The 21,988-nt window shown below is 35.7% G+C and overlaps 1 protein-coding gene across 4 annotated transcripts; it reads right to left on the bottom strand.

The window, feature by feature from the left end:
* Positions 1 to 3,762: 3,762 nt before the first annotated feature.
* On the bottom strand, positions 3,763 to 21,114 carry LOC102236500 (zinc finger protein GLIS3). 4 transcript variants are annotated; one of them, XM_005803760.2, is made up of 10 exons: positions 20,941 to 21,114; positions 18,561 to 19,048; positions 17,622 to 17,787; positions 16,392 to 17,535; positions 10,294 to 10,455; positions 10,076 to 10,186; positions 8,561 to 8,702; positions 8,397 to 8,469; positions 6,055 to 6,200; positions 3,763 to 4,589 (listed from the first exon to the last, which is right to left on the bottom strand). In XM_005803760.2, exons 2-10 carry the CDS (start codon positions 18,937 to 18,939, stop codon positions 4,468 to 4,470), a joined length of 2,445 nt encoding a protein of 814 aa, XP_005803817.1. In that variant the 5' UTR covers positions 18,940 to 19,048; positions 20,941 to 21,114; the 3' UTR covers positions 3,763 to 4,467. The 4 variants fall into 4 exon arrangements, with proteins under 4 accessions (XP_005803817.1, XP_023193563.1, XP_023193564.1 ...); XM_023337795.1 differs by having other exon boundaries at positions 8,585 to 8,702; XM_023337796.1 differs by having other exon boundaries at positions 4,504 to 4,589; positions 6,037 to 6,200.
* Positions 21,115 to 21,988: the final 874 nt, after the last annotated feature.

Raw genomic sequence — 21,988 nt, 5'->3', positions numbered from 1 at the left:
GCGCACACATAGGCTAAATATATCTATATATTCCTTCAAAGAAATGTATTCCCTCAAAAATACAGATGTTTTCCTCTTCTGTACGAATATGTTTCAATGATTGAGAGGGTTTGGCCATTGAAACACGTTCAATATATTTTAAAACACGAGGAAACAAAATCAAAAATATGTGCATAAGAAATTTTTGGGTGGCATAACATTTTTTCTGTTGTATTTTTTCCTACTCTGCTATGACTATGATTTGGCCTTTCTGATAAGGATTCATCGTTATTTTTGCTTTGTGCTCCGGTTATTTATGCTGATTATAATCAGAGATGGGTAGTATCTAGGTACATTTACTCAATTACATTTACTTGAGTAAATGTGTTTTATTGAACAAACTTACTCACATTTATTGGGAGAAAGCACTTTTAGGAGAAGTTTTACTTCACCGTACTATTTTTACTTTTACTTGAGGAATATTATTAGAATCTTTGTAAAATTTCTGGATATTGTAACAATTACATTACTGTAACTTCAACAAACAAATATGTTTTAATCAAAAATGCATCAGATACAGACATACATCTAGATTTAAAGTGAGGCCTCTTGTTTAAACACAAGCTTTGTTGTTCTAAGGTTATTTCCTATCTGTTTGGTGTGCTGGGTCATTTTTAGATAAAAAAAGATAAACAGTAGATATTTTCATTGGAATTTATCCTCTTCTAACATATATACAATACCTAATATAAGTATTGATTTCAAAAGTACATATTGAACAAAAAATTTGGAAAATTGTTTGTTCTGTTTCAATTAATTATTATTTTTATTTTTGAATTTATGTTATGTTGTTTTTTCTTTAAAGTACCAGCATTTTCACATATCTATATTTGTTAATGACATCATTTTAAAATATTAAATCAGACATTTTGATCATTTACTCAGTACTCAAGTAGTATTTTTGCGGAATACTATTTTACTCCTTTATGAGTTATTTCTTGGATGACTACTTTTTACTTTTACTTGAGTCAGAATATGTTGAAGTAGTGTCGCTCCTTCTTAAGCACACCTCTGATTATATGATACAATAAGACTACATAATGTAAAATGCTTCCAGAGTACGCCACAACATTCAAACATTTTTAAGAGCTCATGTGTAATTTTTACACACAGATGATGACTCATCTCTAATTGCGTAGCTTGTTATTGTTTAGAAATGTGAAGCTGTATGGTGTTTTTGTGCTGTCTCCCAGCCTTGTTTGGGGTTCGTAAGTGTTAGTTTTTCTTCCTATTTCTTTTGAATAAATAGTTCTTCACGAGACATAAATGAAATATTTAAAAAAAATGTATAATCCTGTTTAATAAAAACCAATTAGGACCATTCATTCTTTTTCCTTTGAAGTACAATGTTTACTCAGTTTTATACGTGGGTTCTCTTCATTTTGTAATGATTGTTTTGTTATATTGTACTGCCTTTTAAAAATGAAAGGCAGTACTGTGATTGGTAATGTTAAACTGAGCAGATACTATCTACTACGTTATAGTATTTTAATTACCTAAAATGTCCTTTTTTAAAATATATTTTCCTACTTCCTCTTTTATGGATATTTTCAGTATTGATTAAAGAATTGAATTGTGATTAAATCTGTACTATAGCAATACTAAATAGATTTTTAGATCTGTTGTGAAGGAGGAAAGCTACTACTTTTACCAATTTTGTAATTTTATTCAGTGTTTCAAGTTAAAGGTAATTTTCCTGATTGATCAGACAATGATTTTCACTTTGTCTGATTTTACTTTGCTCCAAAACTTGCATATTTTGTCCTTGAAAGAAAATATTAACCTCTATGATTTATTTGCCAATATATTCAGATTCTCTCAAAATATCTATATGCACATGTGGAAGCTAACAGTAAGACAATCTGGGCAAATTGCACCAGTGGGGCTAATTATTCATGAAAAACTTTTAAACTGACAATAGCAACCAAACAAAGAAACATTGTTTAGCAGCTTTATACTGACTACAAAGCCCTACCAACCACCTGTGTCCACAGCATAAGACATTTTTATTTGATTAGCAGTTACTAAACAGATGCTTTTTGGAAAAGCTGTCGTTGTTGTTGCTAAGCAACTAGTGAAATCTATCTGAGGAATAACACTCTTGGTAAAAGATTTGAGTAAAACTGTTTGTCCTTTTAGTTTTAACTAAGTGGATGTGAAAACTGAGTCCAACTGGACCCATGCAGATGGATTTTCACATAAGAAAAATAGAGATGGTGGCAAAATATTTCAGATTTCTTAAAGGGTATCGTATTTTTGAGCCACGAAAACCTAGACATAATGAAACCAATAAACACAAATAAAACATTTTCAGCCTTCTTTTTGTTTTACATCAGATAAATAATTCTGAAACACACATTTATGAAATGAAACAAGCATTTTGAGTTCTAACTGCTGAAACATGTTTGTTTCAGACAGTGATGTCCAAAGTGTCAAGATTAAGTCATTCATGGATTGTAAAAATGATTTAAAGAAACGTTCAAAATACAAATAGAACTTTTAAATTTTGTCTGCCCATTACTAAACAAAATATTCAATATTTTAATACAAGTAACAAAGTAGTGTGAAAATAATTGTAAGTGCAAAACATGAAGAGGGTTTCACAAGTTTGCCTTTTTGAAAGGAGTACATACAGTTTACTGATTTTTTTTGGGTCTATTGGTTTCTATTTTAGTCCAGATTTTTTTTCTTTGCTGAACAACAAGAGGAGGACATGGATCAACCTTTCTTCTAAAACATTTGCTATATTTAGGCAGGTTTGATGAAGAGACGTGCCAGAATCTGCTTTTAAGAAGTCCCTAGATGTTTCTGGATCTATTTTCTATAAAATTTAAATGATTACAAGTAACCTGGCTTATGAAAGATATATACTTTGCATTTAACCTAACATTCTTAAAGAAGAATTTAAACCATCTGCAAAAATCTTTCCGTATAAAATAAAAAAAACAAACAATATCCATCATCTTCTGCATGCAAGCCAAATTTTTACTGTTCTTGAATTGCAGTCTGTGGACACACAGAATCAATTAAAGATGTGCAAACTGGTCCTGAGTTGTATCTTGAACATCCCTTGTTTCGGGGAAGAAACAACCAGAACCTGAGACACAACGGCATATCACAGCAGCCTTACCAAAGTAGATTGTGGATGCTGGTTTTGAAGGAGAGAAGGTTTGACTATGCAGTTTGGGTGTTAGTGACCTTTTAAGAGCAAATACCATTTTGTGAAAAAACTTACTACAGACTTGCAGAATGAGAGGCGTGACAGACTATGTCTTGAGAGCAAAGTTTTTTGACAGCTGCATTAAGGGATTGCAGCTAAACGCTAATTCATACAACAACAACAAAGATGTGACCTATGACCTTCATATAAAGAGTAGAAACCCCTATTTGGAGAAGTGGGAGTATGCAGCAGAGTAAACAACACTGGTCAAAGTCAAAGCAGATATTTTAGAATCTACATTTGTGCTGACGCTATTTTAGTGTTTTCAATTACAGTTTATTTCACAAGGTGTCTTTCATGACGGTGTTTTACAGCCAGATCAGGCTTGCCACAGCAGGTTTTAAATCCCTCTTTCAGGTCCGGGTGTGTTAAATCTCCAAGCTACTGCACTCAAGACACTTCTTCTGACCTTCCTCTCCTCACTGAATAAAACAACATAAAAATGTCCATTAAAAAAGTGTCCGTTAAAAAAGAAATTAGTCACAAGTAATTAGGTTAAAATCCCCATGCAGAATTTATTAAAAACCACATATGAGAGTACAAATTATTTACTTCTCTTATCCAACACACCTGGGAAATCCTGTGGAACTTACAAGGAAATAATATGAATTTTGATCATTTGTTAAAATACAAACTGGAAACAAGAGACTATCACTACAATTAATTATTATAACAATGTAATTTCTCTCACCATGCGGGCATACAATGTAAGCAGAGAGGTCCAAAAATGTAAAGCATTATATAATGCTTTCATAAAGGGCCAAGAATGTTGTCAAGTTTAAATAATTTGCAGTAATAAAGCATTATAAGTCACTGGTGTGATCCCAAACAGTAATTTCCCTCATTATCTAAACACAGAAATGGTCACTGAACACTACTATATTCAAGCAACAAGTAATATGTATGACACTGCTGTCAAATAATAAAGGTTTTCTTGTTACTATAGTTACCAAGACACGTTTCTAAGAAAAAACTGTAATAAATCATCTCTTGCATACTTTGCTTTGATTCAGTATTGACATTGTGCAAAATGCCACCTGAAAGTATTAAAGTGCCTTATGTTATATCCAAGAAGTGTAGGAAAGGATTAAGAAAACATGAAATTTCTGAAGGCTCATGTACGTTCTCCCATAGGTTCTTATTGTGAATCATTTGATTTAAATATAAAAGACTACAAAGCAGTGCAAACCCACGAAGACTGAGTAGTATCACGCCTCTGTATAGATGCTGGGGACCTTGCTTGAGCTGTGGTCCACCATACAGAAGTAATCCCCACCATGCAACTCTTGAACAGCAGGGGCATCTTGAATATGAACATGGACGTCAAATCCTGCAGCAGATTGCAAACAGAAACACAGCGATCTATGTATGCAGAGTGAGAAAGAAGGACATCAAAAAGCAATAAAGTACTTGTCCTTGACTGCTTTCTACAATGTACTTTAAGCATTTCAAAGGCTATTTGTGAGGAAGTCCAGCCATGGTGATAACTGACTACTGCAGCAAAGCCTGCTTCTATAAGCATTACCATAAATATGGGAACTGGAGGAATTTTTCTTCAGGGTGAAGGAAGAAATGTCACCTTTTTATTCATGCTGCTTTTAAACATCAAGCATTTGATCTCAGAGAACCTGTCAGGATCTCTGTGGCTGTGGAGTCTGAGCAGGAACATGTTTTATTTAAAGGTGACATGCATTTGAAAGGTACTTGATTATGGCTGAAAAGAAACGGTATCAGCTGCTAATGCTTATTATAAAGACATTCCTCACAGCACAGCTGAAATGTGATTGACAAACTATGCAAACCTTTATACAGTGCCTTACAAGTATTCAAAGTCACATCCACAAACTTCTATGCACATAGTTTAAATTTCATGTGACAGACCATCACCATATAGAGAATAATTGTAAAGCAGGAGGAAAATGATCCACAGTTTTCACATTTTTTTCTTAGAAAAAAATCTGAAGTGTATCATATTTCAACTATATCTAGTCAGCACAGTTTTAATGCAATTAAAAACATAACCCCAAAGGTCGGAGTCGGAAAGTTTTGCTTTTTATTCCCAGAGTAAGATGCTGGCATTACCATGTTTCACTGTGGGGACAGTGTTTTAAAGGTGATGTGCATTGTTAATTTACAAAGTCATTTGTATGAAGGCCAGAAAGCTATTTTTTGTACAACCAAAGCACCTTTTTTCACATACCTGCATATTTCCAATCATGTGGCAAGAATAACAGGACTTTGTTTCTGCCACTTTTCCATAAAGGCCAGTTATGTACAGACCATGGTTTATAATGCAACGTCAAAATGTTCTATCATCTGAATTGTGGATCACTGCAGCTCCTTAAGAGATATCACTGGCCTCTTAGCAGCTTCTAAGATTAATCTCTGCTGTCAGTTTAAAATGGATGGTCATGGCTTTGAAAGTCTGCAGTTTTTCCATACTTTATGCAGCTTTATTCTTTACCTACCTGATGTGTTCTGTGATCTTCATGACGCTATTTGTTCACAAATGTTCTTTGAGTAAACTACAGAGGGCTTCATAGGTAAACTGTATTTATGAAATTATACATGTGGACAAATAAAGGTCATTTCAGCAGGCAACTGGTTGCACTCAATTATTTATTTAGTAGTATCAAAGTAAGTGGAACTAAACACAAATAATGCAAAGATTTTTGACATTATTGCGACAAAATGGGACAGGGGATGTAAATACTTTTGCAGGACACTGTAAATAGGCTCTTTAGATATTATGAGTGTGTGTAGTGAATATTTTTTACATTTCAGACTTGGAGTACCTGGGCTCTGATCCACCACATCAGGAGGCTGGCCAAGTTGTTTCAGATCACAGTTGTTCAGCAGCGTCGGTCCACTGGGAGGAAGAGGGTGGCAGGTGGAGGAGGAAGGCCCAGAGGAGTCCCTGGAGATCAGCTCATCAACAAACCTGAAGCATTTCAAGCTTTAGTAAATACTACTTCTTGTTGAGGATAAATATTTCTTAAACACACAACTTTGAACATACTTCAAACCTCTCCAGTTGGTCATTATTATAAGGAAACATTATCAAATACAATATTGTATGTAGAAACTTAGTTTGAAATTATCATGGTTTTATATATAGTAAAACTGTATCAACTTCTGGAGAAACAGTACAGCTCTTAAAGTTAATATCAACATAAGCAAGGTACTTAAAGGGCCAAAAATGCCATACTTTTGTGAAGAAACATTATTTAATATTCAATATATGACGTAAAAGAAGTGCATGAAAAATAAATACAATAATCTGCCAATCAATTAATTACACAAATGGAAAATAATTTATTACAATTCCAAATTATAATTAAAATTGTGTGTTAAGATCATATATAATCATTTAATATTTTCTGTGTAATAGATCCATCATTAATTAATTTAAGCTGCCACCAAGCACAACAAATTACCCCAACATCTGATTGTTGCACAGCAACTTCACTGGCGACCATTCATCACTTTCAGTCACTTTGATTAGCTAGGCTGAAAGATAAAAAATAAATCATATCCTGGAACACTTGAATTTTGAATAATTTCATACATACCTTGTTATACATATTTAATATGTCAATGAATTGTTTCCACTTAATAGGTTATTCAAAATTAAGATGTATTTTCTGAACTTTCGTAGATAAACAGGTCTGTCTTTGGGTGTATTTTCAGATTTGCAAAGAGGAGCAAACTCCAGTCAGATCACATCTAATGCTTGCAAACAGCTGTGAGAATTTGTTTTAGTGCATTTGATAAACCGGTGGCACAAAATGTGACTGCTGCAAGATTTTCCCTACACAGTGTTCAAAAGATGATGTATTTCAAATGAAGAATCTCTCTGCTTTTTAGTGTCGAAATGCACTCTATTTGATACAAAGTCTTACTTCATTTCTTCACTTTACTGTTAGCAGGTTATCCTGGTAAATTAAAATGTACATATTTATCATTAAACATTAATGAAAAATCAGGCATTACTTTAAGAATAGCATGAACTATTATTTAAGATTGCTTAAAATGACACAGTAGCTGGTGATATGTTGGTATTAACTTTTAAAGGCTACATGCAAATTAGATGAATTTTAAGGTAAAGTTTTGGACAAAACACTGACCGAGAAACAAACACTGAATCAGATGAAAAAAAAAATCCAACAAAGATTTCTTCAACTGATTTAACAACTAAAAGAGTAATTACAGCCTTCACTCGGAGCATAGATGGCATTTTCTAGATTTTATGATTCACTCATGGAATTCCCCGGCACCTCTTGGTGGTGGCTATAGCATCCATTGATGCGAGCGGTTGAGACCAATGAGGCAAGGCGAGGCCTGTTCTCACAAGCTGATTGTCTGCTCGGACGTCCCACAGGGAAAGCTTTGGCCCACCGCTGGCCTGAGAACAATCCGAACCATTGAGGAGCCGTAAGCATCTGGCTTCTCACGAGGACAAAAAATCCTTCATTAGGTTCTTTGAAGAGAAGAGTGACTGAAGAGGCATTTTACCCAGGTTGAAAAGTGAATAATGTTTGTGACCATTGAATGTGAAAAGCTTTTTCTTGGAGCATCCATTACACATACTTGCAGAAAGCAAAAGCACAAACAATAATTTAATCGTTGGGTGGCAGTTCCTGCTCTTGATGTTTTATTGCTGTTGTCTTTTACTCTCAGTTAGACTCTTAATTAATTAGTTACGTGAATCATGAGGATGGTAGTTTGTTGTTACACATACATGTTTTGTATGTCTATTTAAAACAAGTTGAACTTGAACATGAGACCTTGTGTCTCAATACGATTAACATGCATCAAGGTGAGATGAAATAAAAAAATAAGGAAATCCTTTTTGTTTAATGCAAGAACAAGTAAGTGGATTTTTGCAAAAACTGATTATTTTAATCATGTATTTGGAGCCTTGATACCATGACAACCATTGTTTGAGTGGTTTACTCCCTCTTAATGAAAATGTAGCAAGGTATTTTACTAACGTCTTATCATAAAAGCAAGAATTAGCTTTGAAATACGTATCTGACAGATTTAAGGTTTAACTGAGAGACTTACCACTACTTTCAGAAATGACTGAAAAGTATTGAATATAATAATGATAAAAATAACTACAACTGTTAATTACCTGTAGTTATCTGGTAAGGAGAACATCTGATCCAAGTGGGGACTGTGATAAGAATCCTGTCCTTGTGTTGCACCTGAGGAACAGGAATTACAGACACCTCAGGTCTGTGATTTTCCCCCCTCCTATTAAATGCATTTATGCAAACATCCACAACTTTGACGTACAGCAGTATGTCTCATGAGACGCACCAAGAGCTGGGTTCAAGCTGTTGTCTAGCCTTGCTGGCGGGGAAATGTCAGGATGTAGAGGGTGAATGGTCAAACAGTCAGCCAGTGTGTCTTGGGCTGCATCAGTAGAAGACTTCATCTATAGAAACGACCCAAAAAGCTAAACATAAACAAATATGGACAGCAGAGACACTTAGCGAAAGTTCACAATATCACTATTGTTCTATTTGCGTTCTAATGTTACATAATCATTTACAATTTTCTACTACTTCTGTAAACAATACCGCTGATAACAGTCATTAAAAGGGTCCAAGCCCCCTCCTGTAAGATTATCTGCCACTCAGCTGTCTGCATTGGCAAAATCATTCCAGCTGCTGAAATGTAGTAGGTAAGGTAATCAAATCTCTTTATTAAGAGTCACAGACATACCATACCACAAATATGAGGAAATGTTCAGAGCTATTGAAGATACCTAAGAAAGTCCTCAAATGTTACTTGCTACATAAGTTTTCTATTGTCTAACAGAAAATGTTTTGCTCTGAGAATCCATTTATAACATATTCATTTTTACATGATTTAATTACTAATTAATGAAAAATGTGTTAATCAGATGTAGCACGAATCCAGAGGCATAAGTTTAGGACAATCTAAAAAGCATTCACAAAGATTCACACTTTTGTGATAAACATGCAACTTTCCATAGAATTGTAACTCTTAGAACATGTTTATTTTTTACTCCATGCTTTCAGCAAATACTAAAGTTATTTTTACAGAAGACAATAAAAAATTTCATATCACAGATTTTATTTTAAAACATCTATGAAATGAGCTAACTTATATTTAAACTAACAGAAAAATGTATCTCTGCAAATCCTCATGGTTTTTGTTAGTATCTTTGATGACACACACCTCAAAATTAAAAACCTTTTCTCACTAACATGCAAAAATCCTAATAGCAAAATTGCACTACTGTAAAGTGCAACTCTTAATGGAGTGGCTCTCAGTGGAAAAACACTAAGACAAACAACATTACTCAGTAATTTTGTGAGACCCTTTTCTGCCTCTGTTAACCTAAGTGTGCATAAATTGACAAACTTGGCTGCAAGTCATTTCCATCTAACCGCATGCACACCTTTAATTAAAGATAATGATCATCTGTGTATACAGTTAAGTTGCAGAGCTAAGTGAGTGGGATGAAAAGCCTGTCACAGAGCTAATTAGGATGAAGGAAAGCACAATGAAATGAAATGTGTCACGTGCTGTATGTAAGAGAGGTTTATTTCATATCCACAGCTGTCATGTTACCAAAGTGGAACCCATTTCTAAAGCTTAGCGTCAGACAGCAAATTCCTGAGATCCTCTACAAAAACAGCCTAAGGATTTTCATTCAATGATCACAGCGTTTGAATTCCCTGTCCTTCTACTGCATATATGATCCCTTAGGTGTAGCAGAAAAAAACAATATGTATGATGATCTGCTTTATTCTGCTATGCTAGCATTGGGGTACTCACCTTCTTCCGTAACTGCCGCTCTTTGGTAGAATGAGACTTCATATGTTTCCTCAATGAACTGGGGTCAGTGTAGCGCTTTGCACAGCCAGGCACCTGGCAGGCATATGGTTTCTGCACAACCACAGACACATAAACCCAGACGGTGAACACATACTGATCCAAAGAATCAAAATAACATCTCTAATTATATCATGTGATTGTGATGAGGCACCACTGACCGTGTCCAGGTGTGTTCGCTGGTGTTTAGCTCTATCACTTGAGTTGCTGAAAGCCTTGTGACACCCTGGGTGCTGACACATATAGGGTTTCTCCCCTGTGTGGCTGCGCAGGTGAATCTTCAGGTTTTCAAGTCTAGAAAAAGCCTTGTTGCAGCCTTCAAACTGTGACAGTATAAACATAAAATGTGGTTAAAATTACTCCTGCTTATAGACGAGCAGCTTGTACAAAGAAAAAATTTGGAACAAGTTTCATTAAAATGAATAGTGTGATTACAAAATGAGGCCATAATAGTAAAATGCAAAGTTTGCGAAAAATGTCACTTATGGTTCCTTGCACAAGGATTGCTAACACCCTTTGTTTCATCAGATTAGAACCACAAACAACATATTTTGTTAGAAGTTCATGTGAGTGAAATGGATGTGCAACCTGCGGCTATGGAACTACAGGGTTGCTCTGTCTTTTATGAAAATCAGTAGATGTTTTCCACTTCATGGAAAACATCTACGCTAATGTTCTATAGGATTTGATTTTGTTGTCTTTCTATATTGCTGTTCTGAATAATTAATCAGAATTTCAATTTTCACTTTAATTTTTGGTTTTTTTTCAGGTTTTTTTCAGGAAAACACTAATTTGACCTTGTTTTACAAGAGAAATACTTTTTTCCTTGTAAAAAATAAAATGTTTTCCCCATTTTTAAATTAAAAAAATAATTACTTTTATTTTGGTTTCACAATGAAACTACGTTTTTACAGTATACTTGTGAAAATAAGTCCAAATAAGAAGGTTTTGTAGCTCTAGACATATTGTAAATTGCTTGTACAAGGACAAAATGACTTTTTGGACTAAACAAAGTTACCAAAATCTATGAAAGACCAACACAAATAGTCCATAAATGTGAAGGGATACAAAATCAACCCATTTTAAACGGATACCCCCAAACACAACTTAGTTAAATTAATCTCAGTACAAATGCAGTTAATATGTGAAACCCTCGGAGGTTAAATAACACAATACTTAACAAGGCAGTTTTAGGGGACATCTGCACCATTTTTGCCACACATGTACAGCTAAACCCCACATTTTTAATCCTTTCTGACATGATCTGTTTTAAAATTATTTGTTTTTCTGACTAGACGTAGTGATAAGTTTTTGTAGTGGCTAACCCAGCAAAAATCCAAATCAGTTTAGAAGCATGGATAATTTAAGGCTTTATTGTTTGTTTTTACAGTGATAGGTTTCAACTCAATGTTTCAATATTGTTAATTGGCGAATTTACTTACAAAGAACGTATTTTAGTGTTTACATTTTACCAAAATCAATCTGACCCAAACTTTTCACGTTTGCAGTGTGACCAGCAGGGGTCAGTGTTTAAACATGCATAGTTGTATTTTGTTATTAACCACACATCTTGCATCAACTTGACAGCATCTGGCAGCTATGAATTATGAATAAATAAACAGCAACGTTTAGTAAGCTAATACATATTAATTTTTACTGTAAGACTGATAAGTAATTTAATGAATGACAGCACCATAGAGAAGGTCTTATGTGGGTAGATAGTGTCTGGCATTTGAGGAAAATATTAATACCAAGTCTAATTCCAGGGAACATAAGTGGTTACCTCATCGTGTGACCAATGACTTCATCCCTAAAACATCCAAATCATTCAAAGCGTTTTCTCCTAAGTCCAGAATTATGTTGCCCTCTTCCTGGGGGGTCAGAAGAGGTGGTTTGTGACGGGAATCTTTTTTTTTTTGTCCTAATGAAGCCTCATGATCAAGGAGCATAGACCATGTCTGATATTGTTATTCTTTCTCCAGGACTGGATTCCTCACATTCTTATATCTCTTGGTCATAGTTGCCAGAAATAAATGAACTTTTTCCCTCACAGAATGAGAAATTCTTGCCGTTCTTTCCTAACACAACAGTGATTTTTGACTGAAAAATAAAAAAATAAAGAAATCAAACATGCCAATCTTGTTTTTGCAATCGATTGCAAAAACAGATTTTCATTCAATTCCAGGAAAGGTATTTACATGGTGCAATCATAAGGTTTGTAAAAAGACTTGGGGAAGAATTCCAAACATTTGATGGAAGTAGAAATTAATTTGGAAACATGAAACAGAAAAGAGAGAAAATATGTAAAACATTTCATACATCGCTTATTTAGGAGAGAAATCTTGGTTCATGCCATCTATTTCTGATAGCACTATAAAGGCCTTGCACTGAAGGCCAAATTAGGGCAAGAAAACAACAACAGGAAAAAGACACCTGCCTGAAGCAAACAAAGATAAATAGCATCTAAACACCAAACTGGACTGAACTAACTTTAAACTAAGATCCTGGCAGCACTCCAGCCAAGTCCAGAGGTAAGTAGCTGTGTTACTCCCTCTCCGCTTCTCTGTGTCACAAAGCTCTCCCGAGGAGGGCTTTTTACTGTGCCACAAGGGATGTTTAGGATTGAAAAGAAAGCAGTGTGGCTTCTCAGTCTCACAGCCAACTTCTGACAGATCCTGGCAGGCACTCACGCCCCAGCTGAACAATGACAGCTGCAGTCTGTGCCAGCAGACTCTGTCTGGTGCCCGGTTCAGCTCTGAGGTCACTTCACTATTCTACACCCTGTTATACCAAATTTTTTGTGCCTTTTTTTTATCTTTCTTTTTGTGAAACTCCTTCAACTACACATACTTTCTAGGTATTAGGTAATCCTAGAAACTTCAAATATCTTTTAAAAATTCTCAAGATAAAATTGGAAGGCCTCTGGGGATTTCAACATCTGAAACACTGACCCACAGGCAGGGTGAAACAGAAAAGATGCTAACAGTTACTGAACAAAAACACATCAAGGGGCTTGTCATCAAAGCAGCGTTTCCGAGGCAATATCAATGATCGCATAGACGGTATTCTTGGATCTGCTGTTTCTCAGAGCTTGTCAATGTCAATTTATTTGCAAAGCACATTTAAAACCTCACTGGGTGGAGAATAAAATGAGAAAAAAGGAAAGATTAAATGTAAATTGAAACACAACAAAAAACATTAGGGGCAAATTAATCATTGGAAGCTTTCTGTGAGGTATTAGCTCACACACTGTGAACGCACAAAGTCTTACAAAGTATTTTTAGTCTAGTTTCTAGTGCAAATATCTTAGTGAACTTGAAATAAGACAAAACTAACTCGATAAATTTTTCAGTAAGATACAGAGACTTGTTTTAAGTCATCACACTTACAAAAAGATATTATTTCCATAAGTGAAAACAATATCTTCACTTATATTATATTATATTATATTATATTATATTATATTATATTATATTATAAGTACTAAAAAAGCACTAGTACCACTGTACTGGTACAGTGGTACTAGTGCTTTTTTTAAATATATTTACAAGTTGTCTAAAATTCACATTTACCCTCACAGTATACCTGTAAAACTATTGTTGCTTAGGTTACCTAAAACAAACAGGTAACGGTTGTATTTTTAAAAAGAAACTGTTTAATAATTGTTGACCAGATTGTGGGATAACAGTACAAGTCTGAGCCTGCCCCATATGTCCACTGTGAAACAAGAGCTACTTCAATGTTGTGATGTTAGCACAATGTGCCTTATATGCTATACTACAGCTTCTATAGCTGCCATCTATTAAAGAAAAATTACATATTTCTACATTTTAAAATAATTTATCTTCTTAAAATACATTTTACTCGTAGGGAAAAATGTCTAAGCAAATTACTTCAAAATGTTTTAAAAAAGCAAATGACTGTGGGTGGTCTGCGTAAAGCTTTTCTTTTCCTGATTAGGTGTTTTCTGGAGAAACAACTACAGGTTCCAATTCTCCTTTTGGCAATAAGCTGCAGCCATAAATGTTTCATCACCGAATGATTAAAGGGAGCCATCCAACAACGGCAGCCTCCATGGCAACAGAGCCAGTTTCAACTAATAAGTGAGTATTTTGGAGCAGAAGGTCGACTGCAGGTATGCATGATGTTAATTTTTAACTTGTTAAAAGCATCAATGTACTAAACCATGTTCAGCCCATGACTTGTTAATTACTCATCCAAGTCAGAAGTGGGAGTGAGGAAAAGACAACACAATCTAGGTGTATATGTGTCTAAGAAATAAATTGGTTCGACTACTGTGCGTGTCAACAACCTTTACGATGCAAAGAGCCATTTTTACGCAGATAAAATTTGTCCAGAGATGCAAAACCTGCATGAATCCTTAGGCAAGGCAACACAGATTTATTGACTTAGAACTGTGCTTACACAAATCAGCCCAGTACTTTATGTCCTTTAAAAAAATTAAGGAAAAACATTTTATGTATTGTTAAGACTGTTTGAAAAATAATCTTATACTAATACCACAACAATGTTTCCAGTTCTAATTTAAAGGTACAAGACAACAAAGGACAAAGGAAGGAAGAACATAACATCATGCATGGTTCCATTTTTTCGGTTTTGTTTCTCATGTCTTGTTCTATTATTTACAGTAATTAAGATGTAATTAAATACATTAATTGTTGTGCTTAATTGAAAGGGATCTGTTAAATGCAAGCATGCTTTCTAAACATTAGAAATTAAAATATTTTCTCTGTTTAATTTTTTTGCTGCCAGTGTGAGTATGGTTTCAAGCTTGTGGCATAAAATGAAAATATAAACTTTTAATTTCCACATTTTAAAAACAACATTTGTATGCATTTTTAAACTAATTTAATTTAGGAGTAGTACTGACAAAGCTATGACATAAAACAATGTTATCAAAGATTTATACTCAGACTGCACTTTATATTACATATTAAAAGTAACATATGTCGTAGTATTATTGGATCTCAGTGTTGTGCTTAGCAAAGCTGATCATAACATACTGATTATTAGACTGGAAAAGTGGGTCATAAGTCTAAGTGCAGAACAATCACATCTGGGGATCCTCAAGTCTCTATTCTTAGGTTGTGTCAGCATCTACTGCACATGCTCCCCTAGTTTAGATTATTTACAGATTACATAAAGATGATGCCAATAACACGGGGACAGTTAGAGATTCAGACTCAAATTAAATAGCAGCAAAGATCTGTTGCCCTCAAATCTATATTTCAGATTTGAGGGCTTCCTGCTAAAATAGGATGCAGAAAAACAGCTAACATATTTTTTTCTTCGGTTACTACATGTATTGCAATTGTCTTTTCAAGTTTTTAAAAGTAATTAGACAGCTCCGGTTCATCCAGAGCGCAAAATCTGGAGGCACCAAACAGTCCAATGTTGGATTTAGGTTTCTGGTTTGCATCATTGAAGCTATCAGATAGCTGTGAATCGCTTTACAGTCACCATGACTTTATTTCATTTTGTATTTACATTTCACGTTATTATTTTTTAATAATGTAAACTTTGCCTTTACCATTTTATGTTTAGTTTTTTTTTGCATTTTAATACAACTTTTAAAACACTTTTTTTTCCTGTAGAAAACTTTTAATTACCTTGTGCATCGATAGTACAATGTAAAAAAAAAAAAAAACTTGCTTTGCCTTATCTCCCCATCTAAAACATTTTAAAATAAACTATCTCTGTTGCCAAAGGGGCATCACCTTCCCAGGACAGCAGCCAAGTTTTTCTGGCTCAGTCCTGGCAAACCCTTTGGATGCAGACAACCACAATAGCTTGCAGAGGCCCAGTGGGTATTGCCAGAGCTGCAGTGCAAGGCCTCTTTTGTGCTTATTTAATAACTATATAATTAAGTTAACTCCCATGCCAATTATCAAAGAGCTCTGCTAATTGCCCCGTGGCTTAAGTAAGAATCAAACTGGCCATATTTTAAATGAAGACCTTTCCCAAATGTCATTTCATATGAGGGTAGTCACCCTAGTAACGATTTTTTGGCAGTTTTCAAATAGAAACTGTAGCATTAATTTGCTCATAGTGAAGTGAATTTAGCGAGGTCCGCCATTTATCATGCTTCTGTGTTGTCGGCATTCAGTTATGTCATCTCACAGAGGAGCAAAACCTTTTCAACTGATTGAGTGTTTTCAGACAACAATCAGAAACAAGGAGAATGCAGGATTGATTTCAGCACAATGCAAGATGCAAGAGAAATATATATAAGGTATACCGAGCATTTGTTGGGTTTCTCTCCGGAGTGGACCCTCATGTGGATAAGAAGCTTGTATCTGGCATTGAATGGCTTAAAGTTTCGTGGACAGCCAACCCAATAGCACGTGAAGTCCTCTGCCTTTTGCTGGTCCACATGCAGCTTCTCTATGTGCCTTACCAGCTCCTCCTTTTGGTCGTAAACTGCAGTGCAATCCAGCCACCTGCAGCAGTGGGTGCCGCAGTCCTCTGCCTCCCCTTCCTCCTCCTCCAGCATGGGAATCTGTGGTAAAAAGGTAACTCCGTGCCTGTGTAGAAACATGGGAGCTTGTATGGCAGTGTTCTGAGACTGGGCCTTCATTTTGCAGTGGTATCTGGAAGGGTTTATGTGATGATGTGAGTGGTAAGGGGGAGGAGGCCCATGTGGAACAGTGGCTTCTTGGACCCTTGTCAACGACGCTGGCTCTGGCTGCAACGGTGGTAGAGTGCAGTTAGACATTTGGCTACAACTCTCTGAAGTCTTTTCCAGGAACCCTTCTTCATGTGAAAGGCACTGAGGCCCCACCATCATGTTAGCCATCTGGTTCTCCAGGCCCCCTCCCTCATCAAGCACCTGAATACGGCCACACTCTGATAGCAGGGTTACTGTTTGTGTAGAGCCTGGCATGCTGCATGGATGGTTGTAGGGTATGCAGCGACCTTTCACGCCTAAGAAATGACCATATCCGTCAGAGTGAACAGGAGAGAGGGTGAGATGGGATGACGGAGAGCTGAGAGAACCGTTGATGTAAGCCACAAGCGATGTGGGCGAGGTCCGTATAATGCTGTTAAAATCAATCCCCATGACATCTGACAATGGTGACGTGGAAAGCGCTCTCTTCTTCGCATGAGATTGTCTCGGGCTTCCAGCCTCAGCTGCAAAAAGATACGAGGGCAGGGAGGCAGAGGTGCTTGTTTCTCCTGACGCAGTGGTGCCTGACATGGCTGTGCCGGGGGAGAGGCTGAATTGTTCACTGCCCTCACTGGCTTGGGCACAGTTCTGAGGTAGTCCCACGGGGGGAAGCACACGGTAACCATATGCCCAATCGTGTTTGCTACTAAACACAGACTGGGTTTCAAACAGGCTGAGGGTGGTGGACGCCAGGGATTCTCTGGAAAATAAGGACCTGAAAAAGATTCCTGTTTGCTTTAGAAATAATATCAAATGTTGTGAGGGCCTCATACAATGACATATCTTTGAGATATTGCTCACCTGGCATCGTTGTGAGAAAATGGCACACTGTGAGAGGACGGAGGCCGAAGTCTTGCAGGAAATGTTGGCACTGAGAAAGCACTTATAGGGCTACTGGTCACTGTTAGATTAACACCCGCTGCCGGACCAGAGGCATCAAAAGTGGATCCAGACACTGCAAAATCAGCTGGAGACAATCCAGAACTTTAAAAAATAACCTGGGTTATACTGCACTAGAGCATATAAGTTATGGGGACAAATTAGAAAACCAAACTCAAAAGCACTTAGCCATCAACAGATCTTAACTGCGCAGCTATGAGCTATGAAACAACTGTGAACCACACTGGAAATTACAGGTCTTTAGTGTTCTTCGAGTAGCATGCATTGGATTTAGTCTATTTTATTCTAATACCCCTAAATACAGAGAGCACACAGATCAGGGATGAAACTGCAAAGACACTTTGAAAAACTTTGAAAAGCTTTGAAAAAGACATGGTCCTTATTCTAAAGTAGATCATTGTTCCTAAAGTAGATCATTGTTCCAAAAAGACCCCTTATACTGTAACTCCAGAGTAGCTGTAGAGATGCTCAGCTCAGGTGGATGACAGGTCTAAGTTGAGTAAAAGAAATTACTCTATTTAGATGAGAACATTGAACTTTTAGTGCTCTGTAAAAAAACATATGGTTGATTGAAAACAAATACACCACATCACCCTGAAACAGTGCAGAGACATGGAACGTGTCCAATGTTAGCAGGAATATGTTATTTATTCAAATAAAAACACATAAAACCTCAATAAGATACAGGGTAAGAAAATATAAGAAGTTTAATGAGTTTGAATATTTTCGTAAGGCACTGAAAAGCTTTAAAATGCTGTTTTAGAAAATAAAGTAACACCTAGATTTTACTCACACAAGCATTTTTGCAAGACATTTTCATCTTTTAAGTTTTGTTTTTACCTTTGACACTGTAGATAGAAGAGTTTAGGAGTTTTGCATTCCTGGCAGTTGTCTTAGATGTGTTCTGAAGTGGGAAAGTGGGTATTTGCTCTGGGTTCCTGGGTGGCACCGTTAAATGTTTCCCATTGGTCAACACTTTTCTGCGGAGGCTCAGATTAGGGAGGACAACATGGCCTTCATTTTGGTTTCCAAAAGTTAAAGAATGGATGCTTCTGCTTTTTGCTTTCTCCGTTCTGCCTGTGGACGACCTAAGTCCTGCTTCTTGAGGTGAAGAAGACACAGGTATCCCGATGGTCTGGGACTGGTGGCCTCTGATTGTATTCAGTGATGGAGGAATGCTGCAGGGAGACACCAGGAGCTGGCAACCTTTTCCACTCATGGCTCAGGCAGATTCTGCAAAGGATCTGTGCTCATGAAGAACTCTTATTCCCACAACTGTGTCTTGTGAAGCTGGTTTTATATCAAAGATGGGTGTCCAACGGCAATGCCTTCAAATACAAAAAAATTTAAGAAATAATTTCAAAAAGGATGGATAAATAAAAAATTGAGTATACACAGTAAATCCTTTCAGTATGTAAATAAAAATAAGAAATGTTCATAGTCTTAAAAAGTCTTGAAAATTATGCAATTAGTTTTAATCACTTTCCAAATCTGGATGCATATGGAGAAGTCAAACTGAACTGAATACAGAGAAAAACGTTTACTTTTTAAACTTAATTTTTTGTCTAAAAGAGAAGAAGCTGAATGTAAAAAAATATATGAATCTTTATACTCTATTTACATTTAAATGTTTGACTTTTGTTTTTAATTTGTCATATCACAACTTTTAGGCAGGCTCGTTGATCGCTTTTGTTTTTTGAATTACTAACTCATAAACATTATATTCTGTATTGAAATTGGAGCCGTTATTTTGTTGTATCCTTAAGATTTTAAACCAACTCGGTGTTGTAATCTTTGGGACTTTTTTGTCTCATTTTGGAATTTGTCCCTCTTTAATTTTCTTATTCTGCTCAATCAATTCTTCTGTTATTGTTCTGTTATATTAAATTTCTGCTCTGAGTTGCAGTTTTTGGTTTTGGTTATTTTGCGTTGATCCGAGTTTCTGGTTTATTTTAGAACTGCTCCATAAACTCTGTGTATTCAGTTTTGGTTTCCCAGTGCTTCTGTTTCTAATTGTCTCATTTTCGTTTGAACTTGGATTAATACTTTTATTAAACCTGTTGGGTTTCTGCATTGCACTGTGTTCTAGTTTCAGTGATTTTGCTTCCCTGCGTGTTCCATCTGCCACTTCTCCTTCTTCTAGGTTCAACATCAGCTACTTGCCTTCCCACACAGTTGCACCCTGTTTATAATCAACCACCTGCTCCCGGATTAGTAATCACACTTTGTGGTTACTCTAGGTTTCCAGCGTGCTCTTGGAGTTTCATAATTGGAATTTCTGTCCTGTTGTAATTTGCTTTTTGATTCTGCTTCCTCAAAAAACAACAAACAATACACTTGAACAAAGTTTGATGTCTTTGCACCTTTTCATTTTAGAATTTGTTCTCATTCTAATTCAATGTTTCTCAACTCTGGTCTTCACTGCACACTATTTGGATGTTTCCCTGATTTAAGACATCTGATTCAGATGATTGCAGTTCAACAAAAGCCTATTAATCACCTATCAATTGAAATTATATGCGCTTGAAGTAGGGAAACATTTGACACATGTAGGGCTGTGTGTCTTTTTGGACCAGGGTTGGGAAACACTGCCCTAACAAACCTTAATATCAGCCTTTTACTCAAGCTCATTTCTCCATGACAGAATTATTAAAGACATATTCCAACTCAAAAAGTCCTTGTCAAAGTCTGCTCTTAGCTCCAGGGTCCAAATATAACAGGATCACTTTTTCCAGACTTCTATACCTTGACTGTGGAAAAAAGGTTCCTTTTGTTTATGTTGTCTTGAGAGTGTTTACTCATTTTTAAAAAATGGATGAAGGCAATATTTTTACTTTATAACTCTTGAAATATTTGCATGATTGTCTGTTGGGTTTAATAAGTTCTTTTTTTTTTAATAATAAAAAAAATGTTTTAAATGTTATGCTGTGTGGTGTATTGTGATTTTGCCTGTGAAAGAAGCTATATCATTCACTTTAATTATCAAATTCAGATTCGAAGAGGGGGCGCATAATAAAGTCAGGCTGCCTGAAAAGCAACATAAAAACAGCTATGAACCGATTTAGAAAATGGAGTCCTAAATGGTAATGTTGACTTGGAACATTTATAACAACTCACACGCAAGTTAATTGTACGTTTTGTAGCCTGATACATATTTTATACAAAACTATTATAAAAAACAGACTATTTATCACCGCGTCATTGTGACGCATCAACTTACCTGCAATGAACGGACACTGTTCCCCAAACTGACCGTTCAGTCCTCCGAGTTGTTCACTTTATTCTCATTTCTGATGTTTCTTGTCGAGTTTTTGATAAGTGAGAAAAAAGTTGAGCCGGCTAGAAATCCCTCCGCAGCTTCCCTGCGATCTTTTCCCCCCTTTTCCAGGAACTTCTACTTTTTTTTTTTTGCTTTCTTGCGTCCCGATTATACTTTTGCCCTTGGCGCGGCTGTATGTGCACTACGTCATCTCAAGTGCACTTCAAGAGTAAATCATTAAGTTGTTTTTTTTTTTTTTTTTTTTGTTAGTTTAGTTAGTGTGTATGACAGAGCTCCTCATCCTAAACGCAAACTGCAGATTTATTTACAACTCTGATGCACCTTGAAATGAATATATATATTTTATACTTTGTGAAATTTCCAGATCAGAATTTATAATGTTTTTATCTAAAATCCTTTGCTGTTATACACAAATAACGCTAATTAGGGGGAACATTTTCACCTTTCACCACTAACTACGTTTTTTATACAATATCCTGCTACAAAATTTGCTGTAAACTGGTGCTAGACACATTCCTGACTTAAACTGAATATAATGATATAGGGATTCAATTTGTAGACCAGGGATAAGTTCCTGTGACTTCTTCTACTCAAAGAGCAATTTTTTGCCTTTGCTCTTAATAACTAAAATTTGTCCGTAGCCTGAAAATCGACATGACTCTTCAAAAAAGATGACTCAGGTATGAAGTTTGCAAACTATAAAACATTTGCTCTCGTCATAACCGAAAGAAACACAAATATTATTTTATATCTTAAGTTTAAAAGCAAAGAAAATTGCCAATATGTTGAAATGATATGTTTGAAGATGGCTTCAGCATCATTTATTCATTAAGATTAAAGTAAATAAAATATGCAACACAGTGGCTTAAAAAAGTATTTTCGTCTTTAAAGTTTTCCTCTGCTTCTTTTTTGTTTCGAACCATCAAACCAATTTTAATATCACAGATAACTGGGTAAAATAGTAATAAAAAAAATGTGAAAGAAGAGT

Source organism: Xiphophorus maculatus, chromosome 8, assembly GCF_002775205.1.
Source record: "Xiphophorus maculatus strain JP 163 A chromosome 8, X_maculatus-5.0-male, whole genome shotgun sequence".
Taxonomy (NCBI): Eukaryota; Metazoa; Chordata; class Actinopteri; order Cyprinodontiformes; family Poeciliidae; genus Xiphophorus; species Xiphophorus maculatus.
Note: the sequence above shows the minus strand (reverse complement) of the source record. Positions and strands in the feature narration are given on the sequence as shown.

Excerpts from the sequence above, each read along its gene's own strand:
- LOC102236500 (XM_005803760.2), bottom strand. The coding sequence starts at position 18,939 with ATGAGTGGAAAAGGTTGCCAGCTCCTGGTGTCTCCCTGCAGCATTCCT. Across the intron at positions 10,187-10,293 it reads AGCGAACACACCTGGACACG|AAACCATATGCCTGCCAGGT; the intron begins GTCAGTGGTGCC and ends GTGGTTGTGCAG. Across the intron at positions 8,470-8,560 it reads GTCTCATGAGACATACTGCT|GTGCAACACAAGGACAGGAT; the intron begins GTACGTCAAAGT and ends CCTGTTCCTCAG.